The 12322-nt window shown below is 39.2% G+C and overlaps 1 protein-coding gene across 1 annotated transcript in view; it reads right to left on the bottom strand.

Annotated features, from left to right (window-relative positions):
• polrmt (polymerase (RNA) mitochondrial (DNA directed)) overlaps window positions 1–12322 on the bottom strand; it is a 36565-nt gene that overhangs the window by 22439 nt on the left and 1804 nt on the right. The window contains exons 2-8 of the mRNA XM_067514622.1: window positions 11949–12029; window positions 10777–11621; window positions 10115–10248; window positions 6915–7101; window positions 2748–2897; window positions 663–830; window positions 62–232 (exon numbers count right to left, since the gene is read on the bottom strand). Of these exons, the coding sequence (XP_067370723.1) occupies window positions 62–232; window positions 663–830; window positions 2748–2897; window positions 6915–7101; window positions 10115–10248; window positions 10777–11621; window positions 11949–12029 (1736 nt within the window). The remainder of the gene's footprint in view (window positions 1–61; window positions 233–662; window positions 831–2747; window positions 2898–6914; window positions 7102–10114; window positions 10249–10776; window positions 11622–11948; window positions 12030–12322) is intronic.

Raw genomic sequence — 12322 nt, forward strand, 5'->3', positions numbered from 1 at the left:
TAAAATCTTTTGCAAAAAATAAAACGTGTGTGTTTACTTCCCTTATTAAACATTTCTATACCTTGGTGTCTTTGGCCAGTAGGTCTGTGTATGCATTGTAAATGTTGCCCAACTTTTCCACCGTCAGGTTCTGGTGCTTCTGTCGCACACAGTACTTGGTGTAGATCCTGTTGCCAAGATCTTTGGCTAAAATCTTCAGTGACTCTCCACTTGGAGGCATGTTGGCAATACACTGGATAAGAGCAGGTCACAATTCAAAACAAGGTCAAAACAGCAGCAAAATGGCACTTGGTTTTTCTATGAGATCTGCTTAAGGTTAATAAAAAAGCAATCCTTCACTCTGAAGGGAAATCTGACTGAATGATTGTAAAAAAAGCAACATTTTACTAAACATATTGTAAACTGGAAGTTCATCCATGTTTGAAGCAAAGGTATTTTATCAAAAGCCTGCTCCCTGTTGCTGCCAAAGATAAACTCTGATGCCTTTCCATCTGCTGTCACTGTCAGCTCCCTGATTTGTGTTTTGTGGTTTGATTAGGTCACATTACACAAGAGCAACATCAAGAACATAAACACATCTTAATTTTTATGCTGTAGTAAAATAAACCTGATTTATCTGACTTTTAATTTCATGGAAGGCATGATTAGGTGGGCAGATCTACCTGTATCATGATGTCAACATACTCCCTGTCCTCCAGCAGACAGAGGTAGGGATAAAGGTTAAGCCTGTAGTCCTTGATATTGGCATTAGCCAGAATCATTTTATTCTCTCTCAAGGCGTGGAGGAGGATCTTCTGCCACTGAGACCGTTGCTCTGCCATAAGCTCTCTCTGAAAGGACAACGTGTCAGCAATCCGTGTCAATAAAATCAAAGACATAGTTTAACATTGGAAAACATGCTTATTCTATTTTACAAAGATCATGTTGATTTGGCATGATTTTTTTACGCCGGATGCCCTTCCTGCTGCAACCCTCCCATTTTATCCGGGCTCAGGACAAGCACAAAGGTGGGCCTTGCTGGCACTATGGGGCCACACTTGATGAGTTGGGATTCGAACCCACGCCCTTCTGCATCCCAACCCAGTGCTCTACCACTGATCCACCAGGTCCCTTCTATGCTTATAAGCAAGGAAGCTTTTGTCAGTGGTTGAATGTTAGATCTAATTTCCTTAATATGCACAAAAACAACAGAATATAAAATGAGAAGTTTAGGAGGTACAGGGAGTTACGGAGACACTATGAAGCTACCCTGCTTCTGGTTATTATAATTGCTAAGCTAATCACCTGTTGACTCTAGCTTCATATTACTGCAAGAAAGCATTTCAATATAAATTAGTCGACAATCTTAATGACGTTACACGTGAGAGTACTGAGAGGAAGAAAATCTAGGTTTGAGACTGTCAAGACAAGTATTGATTTTTATAATTTCTTGCTCTTCATTTGTAGTTACACAGATTTACTTCAATGTTTATTAATTTTCATATTAAAAACAGTTTATTTTATTTTTAAAAATGAAAAACATGCTTCCCCAGTTGGAGAGCAAGCTGGTTTGTGTGTATGTGCTAATTCTTACTCTTGACAGTTTTACATCCTCTGACTGCAGCAGAGACCCAGTCTGGATTTTGGATGGAGAAGTGACTCTGTACTGTCTCCAGAGGGCTCCATTACAATACATTATTATTCTGCCCTGCCTGTCTGTAAATGCTTCCTGACCACCAGGGACTCTCGGCCTGCTCGCTTCCCACGTAGCCCATATGCGGAGGCAGACAAGCCAGGCTGGACTGTAAATGCCAGAGTTGGAAAGCAGGCACACTAAGGGAATATGATCTATCTTCCTCTAACCTGTCATACTTAAATGCATATAATTTCACAGTTTAAAAATGAGGAACAAAAACATTGGTCATAGAAGACCATGTGTGCCCATGGATGTGAAAAGTATATTAAATGTCAGTTAAGCATTAGTGACAGACTACTGCCAAGATGACATACAGCCACTACCTAATGTGTCTTTTACTGTGCAGGCATGTTGGATTTTGCAGGACATGTGCAGCCTTGTGCAAAAAGGGACAAATAATTTTTCCTAAAAGACATTACATTAACAACAACTCTGTTAGAGATAAAGGGAACGATTAATATTAGCAACAGTCTAAATTCATTTAACAATAATGTGTTATTGCTCAAAGGTACAAATGTAGTACATGGATAGTGTATGTAAAGATTTTAAAACTAAAACTAAAACTAAACATTTAAAACTAAACATTAAGCCATTCAATAAATGACGCCTTCACTGATATCGAACTTGCTTCTTTTGGATCTAGTTTGGGTAGTACATGTAAATGAATGGAATTAAACACCCCTCTGACTTCCCTATATTAAAATATCTTTCTTTTTCTAGCTGGAAAATGGCTTCCCATGACATCAGATCGAGGAACCTTCAGTTCAGATGTCATCTCATTGCTCATACAGTGGAGGTTGTAATCATGGTCAACCTGCTCTTCCAGAGCTCCTCCAAGTGACATCATATGAACTCCTAATGACAAAAATCTCCTCTAGGTGGTGTCATTCTGGAGGAGTTTTCAGCTAGAAGATATTTTAACATAAGGATGCCAGAGAGAAGTTTAAAATCACTAAACTAAACCAAAGACATAGGAAGCAAGTTCAAAATTGGGTGAAGTTGCCCTTTAAAAGAATCTTCTACATTTAATAAATCTGTAGAGAAAGTGGCATGAAGAGGTGGGCTTATTTACCATTTTGGCCACATTTTCAGTGATGGGCTTGGTAGACTCCACAGAGTCGATGGTGACCGTGCAGGCCTGCTCCACGTTAAGCTGACGTTTGAAACGTTCTTGGAGCTCCTCCTGAGTGAAGTCCAGTTTGGGGTAGTGATGGTCTGCCCTCTAACAAACAACATGAACACAGGACAATTTTTTGTACCCGCAAGACTTGCAGACATGACCTAGAGACCTTTGCCTCAAGAGTAGTAAATTCTGGCGGCAAAATCTTTTACACGCCAGCCAGCAGCAACCCAGTAATAAAACTATCTCACTACTGCTACCATGAAAGTGCTAATCTTCACTTCAATCTCAATCAATCAAAATTACTATTACTGAAAAGCAAAACAACTTACTCTGAAGTCAAAAAAGAAAAGTCTCTGAGCTTCATCAGATCACCCCATACATACCCCATAAAACCTCTAGATGTTGCATATAGGAAAAAATAAAGGAAATAGAGTGGTCTATTTTCTTGACATAAATTATATTTGTTTTAAAAGCCAACATTTATTTTAAAAGTTTTTCATGGAACATTCACTGAGAAGCAAAATTTTCATCGCAGGATCTCAATGATCAGATTCATTCAGTTTTACACATTCACACCTAGAAGCTGCCGGCTACAACCACAGTCTAACCAGCTCCACCCCAGTGGTGTTAATGAGGGAGGGGCAAACACCGCTTTTTCACTCATTCAAAGCAAATTTAATTCTGCTGGTCTGAGAGATATAATTAACAAACATCCTGTCAAACATTCGCTCTTCGAAACTTTTGACCACCACATGCCATTAGCATTATCAGTAGAAGTAAAACCCAGAAGTAAAAACATTTATTAGCTTATAGGACAGAAAATATATAGCAATTATATAGTGAATTAGGCCTCAGTGAGATGAAGCGTGGTCCAGACCAAAGCTAAGGTGGTGTGGCCCATAAAATGATCCTCTTCTACAATATTACACCTTTACAACTCTTTCAGCAAAGAGGCAAATATCAAAATCAACAGCCGCTGAGAGAAGGTGCTGGCAGGATCGTTTCTGAAAAGTAAAAACTTGTCGCTTTTGGTGTACAGATAAAAGCAAAAATATGCATGCCAAAGTCTTTGCTGCACTGTATATTTTAATACTAGTTGATTGTACTGTGAGCAGTTTTAAACCTATTTTTTATAAAATGGGCACACATATGGGCCAGATGAAAAAATAAATGAGAGCATGGCATCTCTGATGACAAGTTGAAGCCAGATCAAACTGCATTTTGTACAATCCACAGCTTAATCAATTCAATCTCACAACAACAAACAATACGCTAATGAGATTGTTTGCCAGCTGCTAACCCTGATTCAAACTCTAGAGACCATCTAATCTGCTGCTGTGTTATCTAGTGGACCAGTTATTTGGTCAGTGTTTTAGTTATTTAAGCAACCTGCCAAAAAGTCACAGTGATAGACGATTGATCAGTCAGGTTTGTAAATGCAATCAGAGGCAATTGTAATGGAGCAAACATTTGGCCTGTTTCACGTGTCGCTGAGCAGCATAGTTTCACATAAACTCTTAAGATAAAAATGCAAGACCTACTGATTACTACACACATGACAAATCTAAAGTAAAGAATCAGCCAGGTGAAAACTGGATATGGTGCAAGGACTGAGGCTACAAATACTGCAATCATACAAAAAGCTGTTAATGAATCAAGTGAGAATCAGGAGGAGAAAGAGGTGGGAAAAGGGAGGAGAGGTGAGAGGGGGAGAGGCAAGAAAAGCAGAGGAACCATAGAACAGAGTTGGCTCACTATAAATAAGCCAGTGCCTGTCTGGCTGTGAAGGAGTGACAATCAAATCTTTTGTACTCATGCTGGAGCCTCCTGACAGCGTTCCCAGCTTTCTGCTGCTTCAACTGGCCAAACATAAAAAAGTCTCAGACCTAGAAAAAAAAAAAGGCCTTTCCTTAATGTATGGGCATACATTTATACTTTTACTATTTAATATAAGATGCCAAACAGTCAAAATAAATGACAACTCAGTTTCCAAACTAGTGACACTGGTGTGTAAAATGTGAATAAAAAGTGAGATCTCAGAGATTGTTCCTGGAATCTGTGGGAGCCACTCTCCCAGTTTTGGGGTCACAGCCCCCAGTGTTCCTATTACCAAGGGTACCACTTGTACCTTCACCTTCTGCATCTGTTCTAAATCCTCTTTCGGCCCTTGGTATTTCTTGAGTGTCCTGTGTTCCTTCTTCCTGATGTTGCTACATCTGTCACCACAATTGGATTGACGTTGGACTGTAGAGTTGTTTTCCATTTTCCCTTCAAGTTCTCAGTGAAGGTTTTTGGAGTCCGGTTGAACTTCAGTTCAAGTATTCATTGAGGCATTAAGTCATAAGCTTTCTTGTAGTGAATCCAGCAGTGCAATGATTGGTATGTCTGGTCTTGCTGTCTTGAGTGACTGCTTTATCTACCAGCTGGTGCTTTGCTCCTCTAGTGTACTGATCCCTTTCTTGGCTCTGCTCATGTATTGATAGATCTGCCTGCTCATCTTAGCCACTATGATGCCTGACAGGAGCTTCCATGTTGTGCAGAGGCAGGTTATTGGGTGGTAGTTGTATGGGACTTCAGGATCAGGACTGTGTGGATTTCAGTTAACCATTCTGGGTGGGTTCCATCCACTAGTAGCTTTTCCATTTGTGCCGACAGGTGGTTATGGAGTGAGGTTAGCTTCTTTAACCACGCTTGGATCATGTCAGGACCTGGTGCTGTGCAGCTCTTCATACTTGATACCCTTCTATGGTGTACCTCTTCAGCTAGTTAGCCAGGGTTGTGAGCCTTTGCTTGGCAGTCTTCAAGGCCTCAAGTATAGATAGTTTATTGTATTTTATTGTATTTTACTTCATCATGTCTTATCTTATAGCCAAACATCTAGAGGATCACAGTTGCTGTGTTGTATATCAGCTTGTTGTTCTCAGTGATGGTCATCGATCTTCAATCTCAGGTCATCTGCTCTTGCATTGAGCTGGTATGTTGTTATTGGGCCTTGGAAACCCATTCTCAGATTGTTGGTGTGATGATGATATCTCCCTTTGACCTGTCATCCTGGCTCCCCCTCACCGTTGCATTTTATGTAGTACCTTGTCAATCTCTAGCTGTGATAGCAGATATTTCTTGCGGATATTAGAAAACTGAGCAACTAGTTGTTTTGGCGTTACTCCAGTAACTCCCAATTCTCCTCTTTTGTCCTTTCATTTCTTGTTCTTGTTCCAGTAGCCCACTTCTCATCAGGGTGCCCTGGTTCCTCAACATCTGAAACGGATCTTGTTGACCCAGGCGATGTCCGAGCCAGTGTGACTCTTGTGTTTCCAGCTCTTATTAGCAATGAGGTAGGCAGGTAGCATTAAGGGCCTTGCCTAAGGGCCTAAACTGGATAGTGACCACGCCCTAACTGGGGATAAAACTGAACCCCTAATGACCACGGCCTGTGTTTGTGTGTGTGGGTCATAATGTTTTGGCCACCCTATTTAAAATGAATGAGGTGGCCAAAACAGTAGAACCACCACTTCTTACAATGCAGAACTCCACTACCCATTATGACCTCAATAATAAACTGAGAGTAGAATTATCACCAGTTTCAACTTAAAAACTGAGAAATTATAACATTTTAAAAGGCCACCTGAACACCTTGACTATTTTACTACAGAAACGTGTTGTTGTAATATTTGAAGAAAGTGGTTTTGGCTTGTGTTGCTGAAATAAGCAGGGCCTGTCCTCTAATAGATGCCATTTGGCAGCAGATGTTGTCTCAAAACCTCTATATATTATTTATCATTAATGGAGTGTTAACAGATGTGTAAGTTACCTATGCTATGTGCACTAATGCACCCCAATTCCTTCATGGCTGCTGGCTTTTTAACTGTGCACTCAAAACAAGCTAGATGGTACCCATCGTCTTCAGCCCAATGGATATGGTGTTCATGATTCTCAAAAACTTTAACTTGTCAGACAACATATACACACACGTACATGTTTTTAACACACAATTGCTGATCAAAATATTTACTATTTTAAATGTTGACTTGCCATATAAAAATGGATCAGAATGCACTTAAAGATGAAAGATTTTTTATTTTATTATATTAACATGTAAAAGCCAGACTGAGATACCTGTGTGTAGAAGTCCTGAACCAGTGGTGAGTAGCACTGGTTTGTGGCCACTGTGATGCTGGGCTGGTAGTCTGGCTGGACAATGCGTATGGCCTTTAGCACCATGTCTCTCTCATCTTGGTGAAATACACACTGACTGAATAGACTGTCCACACATAGGCCGTCCTCCTCCATCTGGCTCAGACACCTAGATATACAGGAACACTCTGTCAGTGCATACGTTTTTTACTGAACCTTTTAGCTATTTTATTTCAGCAGGGAAATGTGGATGACCCATCAGAACTAGAAAGCTAACATCTGTTTTGCAAAGTTCTAAGATTTCTGGCTTTAAAAAATTTAATTTAAAAGAATTATTATAATTCCAGTTTAATAAAAAACAAGTTATTCAGTCCTTCTCTTTACTGTAGCATAATCAGTGAAGAACAGTATAGCATAATAAGTATAAAAGAAATTGCTCTGGGTCAGGATGTCACACATGAAAATGCTAATTTATTAATGACAGGAACATATTTTATACATTAAATTATAGATACATGATTTTCTGTTGTTTAATACATATAATGTGTTTTAATACATATAATGCCAATACACAATGATTGCTTGTTTCATAGTAAGCTATTAGAATTAGCTCTGTTGCTATTATATTATAACTCAGCTGCACCATCTGTGTACAAAACACTCACAGGTATCAAACTTGAAACCAATAAGTATCTTTCGAAATATGAATCAACTGCCAGTTGATGTGAGAACAGATATTCTTGTAACTTGCCGTTTACCAGATACATTTTTAAAACCTCACTGTCTGAGGGATAAGTGTCTCCACTAATTTCACAGTATTAAATATTCAATTCAAATAATTGCATTGCTGGGCAATTCTGCCAGACTCAAATGTTTATTTAAACAGAATCTCCTAAAGAGAGAGTCTCCATTGGACTGTAGAATGCAGATAATACCAACACACAACCAGTCTGTGGAAGACAAATGAGAACTGTAATAACAAGATTATACCATAACTCAATCTGATATATGATACTTATGGAGAATAGTAAATATTTCCAGCATGATGGATTTTGTTTTTCCTGTGATTTTTGGTCTATTTACAAAGCACAACATTCAGGGGAAACAAAAACTAAAATGTCTGCTACTAATACAAACACAACATGTGGCAAAAGCAAGTAAGAATTTCACACACTGCTCCACTGCATGTTGACTTAACTGGATAAATGCAATTCACATTTCTTGTTAGTCTGATGCTCACATTGTTACTAAAGGGGCTGTAGAACGCATTTGGTAGCACTGCTCCCTAGAGGTTAACAGCTGAACTGCATGAGTTAGCTTGAAGACAGAAGTGATGACAACCTATCGACCAGTGATAATGAGAGACTTCTGCTTCATTCTGCACACCAAGACAATTATAAATAACAGCATGCTAATTACCACCTGGAAGAAACCCTGGTTCAGCAAGTTCCACAGACTCAATCCAATCAGAAGTGTGCAGCCTTCTGCACAGAAATAAATAAATGAATCGAACAAAACTTGGTCTAAAATACAAGATGCAAGTCATAAGACAACTGTTCACAGTATGCTTGGAAATATTTCTAAAGAGGAGGAGGAGGAAGAGGAGGTAAAATTTTTCTGAATACTTTCAGTCATGTCTTTGGTACTCATAGTGACGCAATGTACAATTTTGGTCTGAGTAAATGAGAGAGGCTTGAACAAAGAGAGGATTAGTCTGCGTACTGGCAGTGTGGTCCAGAGGAACAAAGAGGGCAGAGAGGTTGAAAGATAGAGTATAATCAGCCTGGTGACTGCTCTTCTGCACCCTGGGGAGCAAAGAGCTCTGGAGGGCACAGCACTTACAAAGGGAAAACTTTAAGGGATAAGTGTGTGCGTAATCAGTGTGTGCATACAGTGTGTGTGCCTATGTGTGTGTGTGTAAAAGAGAAAGACAAAGAAGAGGGGAACAGATTGGTACGCTGAGGGCAAGGTTGCTGCAGGGGAAACTTCAAAGGTGAGAGTGATATAAGGAAAGTGCAGTAGTTGGTGCATAATGAAAGTGGAGACAACACACAAACTGAGTGACAGAAAAATTGATGATTTTGAGGAAGGTAAAAGAAAACACAGTCTGCTTGGCCACACACTAAGCACAAGTGCACCACTGCAGAACAACAACAATGTCATATAAGCATCCGTTTACAGTGATCGATGGACCAACCAGATACCATTCCACTGACTCTACTGCCCTGCCACCTCTCCCGCTATTGGGCCATGCTGTATAAGGTGATGTCCCCAACAAAAGAAAGTGTGTGTTTCTGTGTGTGTGTGTGGTTTGTGTAACAGTACTCAATGTGAGGTTGATGCAGCTCTCAAAACAACCGATCAAGCCAGAAGTTACAAGGGGGGAGAGAATGCTGTTGTAGGAGCAGACTAGTTTTCACTATGTAATTAGAAACAAGGTGCATCCAAATTAGCAGGCCACCTTGTTGAAAAAGAACACAGTCTATAAAAAGGTCAAATCATGAGGACTGAAGGTTGTGGGCTAAACCTAGATCAAAACTACCGACCAATTAATAACTTAACACTGATTTATGTGGATGACCTTGTTACCACAGAGACACAACTGGTCTACTGGCATCTACACTGTTCTCACTGTTAAGAAAAAAAAACTTGCTGTGTTGGATGAGCTAATTATTTAAACATGATGCATCCCAATTGAATCTGGTGCCTTTTAACTATAAATAAGTCTGAGCCACTGTGTCAATATGCTGCCAAAACCAACAAATAAACCGCTGCTTGACATGTGCATAACACAATGAGAAGGTAATGCAAACAATGATGTTAAAAGGGTTTTTCTAATCAGCAACTAAGTGCATAATCTAGATCCATAAGCTCATTTAAAAGAAACACTACTTACTTATACATTATTTAAAAATACATAAATAGCAATAGACATATTGCTAATAATCCATGCTGAAATTTAAAGGATGCACCAAAAAGTAAAACCATCAATATCAACAGCATGACACCTGCTGGTAAGTGAATGTATTGCTCCCCTGCCCTGTTCTTAAAAACTCAGATCTTTCAAGAGATCTTCAACCCATGGCCTTAAATAACGCCCCTCTTAAATGCTTACATGTCAAATGAATTTCATCAGTTTGTCATAATCCTTGTTCAAAAGTGGCGGATAATTGCATACTTACCTTTTAATCACATTTTGTGAACATTTGGGATCGCGACCCATACACTCCAGGGCAGCACAGTAGGATCCTAAATTTGGCTTTAGTCCGGCCTCTTCCAATAGAATAAACATGCGTCCAATCTGATTTAATGTGCCCTTCAAAAAGATGAACACAGGAAGGTTGCTGAACTTTGCCTCTAGATAAACACCAATGTTTACACCAATAATGTTTACTGACTCCAAAGCAGCATGTACCAATTAAACTAGGCAACATTTCTAACCAATATTGAGACATTCATTGAAGTAGTGGGGCTCACATTTTAGGTGTAACAGAAAGACTGTCCACAGAATGTGAGTAGTAGATATAATTCAAATATTTGTTGTTATTCACAAAATTACAAATTACAAACAATTTAGGGAAGTCTTCTTGCGGTCAGTAATAAATAGTAACAATACTGGCAATTACACAGTATTGATATTGAATGTAAAGCTTTTTTCAAACTAAATTGTGACCATTAAGCCTTATATACCGTATTTTCTCTTTGGTTAACTACCATTAAAAAATTCTGTAAAGACATTCTGTTGGTCTTACCACATTTTAAAGTTTTAGATCATTTTCAGTCAAATACATTTCCTGCCTAACCCCCCCATTTCCAAATGTGGTGTTATAGTTTGTGAACTCACCTTCTTAGCCCACACCCTCATCATTATGTTATAGATGCATGTGTTCAGATGTTTACGTCGACTCCTGGCTCTGTGCTGGCTGATGAGGAAGCAGTGTGCTCGCTCAATTTTTCCCGCAAACACACACGCCTCAAGGTAAGTGCGAATGCTAACCTGAATGTCCATACATGATTTTTCTTCGCCATTCTCCTTTAGGTGATACACCTGTCGACTGAGCCTCTGCTCTATCTCCTCCACTTCAGTCAGCTCTTTAGCCCTGCCCTTGGCATCAGCACAAATCTCTGTATTAGCCCCTTCATGGAGAATCTGGTTTCTAGAGTCCTTACGTTTCACTTTAGGCTCTTTACATGGCATGCCTGCTCCTTCTGTTGCTACTGCAGAAGCAGTGGAAGTTGATGTTGAAGAAACTGCAGCATGAATTTCATCAGATAATTTCTGATGTCTGCTTTTCTTAATCGAAGATACACTCTTTTTAGCTGTGGTTGATATAGTTGTATGTGCTTTACCTGGGTACATCAAGCTTATTTTGCTCCCTTTAGATTTAGCAATTGATTTCTCCTTAGCATCCTTCTGTAAATTCTGTTGGAGATGCTGCTGTCTCTTAAGTTTATTTTTCTTCTCCCGACTTAATTTTTCCATCCAGCGGCTGTGCTGGGATATAGAAACTCCTTTAACAACAGTCTGTCCTGATTTAGGAATTTCAGTTTTCTCCAGAGATGTGCTTTTTTGGCCCCTGCCAGATGGAATCACCCTTCCAGAAGAGGGAGCTTTAACAAACTGCACACTTGCATGTTGGACATCCAGAATGATGTCGGATTGGAGTTGCTGGATCCTGGCACCCAGTACTAAGTGTTGAATATACAAATGACATTTGAAGTGAGTAAACAAAACTATTTGCTTATAATCTGAAATACAAAAGAACCCCAGGCTACAATAGACGGTACATTGTTACAAGTACTACAAACATCCAACAGGCTGGTAGCACATAACTTTAGATTAATAGGAAGAAGATAACGAACACTAGAGCCTGTGTAAATGAACATGAGGTTCTTTAGGAGTCATCTTTATCGCAACATATGTATCATTAAACTGATGTTCATAAGAAATGCTCTCTGGACTGGCAGCATATTGTGAAGAAAATTGGATGACAGTAACACACTAAAATAGCATACCGTCTAACAGTTGAGACCGTTCCAGCACATGTTTCTTCGCATTTTCTGTCTTTGGGATTACAAAAGAAACAGGAGGAGTTTCTGAAACAAATAAACAAGCACAACAAAAAAGACTGTTGGATTAAAAATAAAGAGCTTCACACAAAACCTGCAAAATAACATCCTGGACAAATATCCATCTACTTTCAGATCTACACTAAGTGGTAATTGATTCTTACATTGAATGTATTTTATGACATTTTACCTCCACGTGCCCATAAACTTTTTTAAACATTCAATTAGCTGTACAACCTAGGTCCTGTTCTTCAATGGTTTGCCCTTTGTTTTATGACATCACATTCTAATTATTAGCACTTCCTTGTTGTTAAATTAGA

Source organism: Channa argus, chromosome 8 (assembly GCF_033026475.1).
Source record: "Channa argus isolate prfri chromosome 8, Channa argus male v1.0, whole genome shotgun sequence".
Taxonomy (NCBI): domain Eukaryota; kingdom Metazoa; phylum Chordata; class Actinopteri; order Anabantiformes; family Channidae; genus Channa; species Channa argus.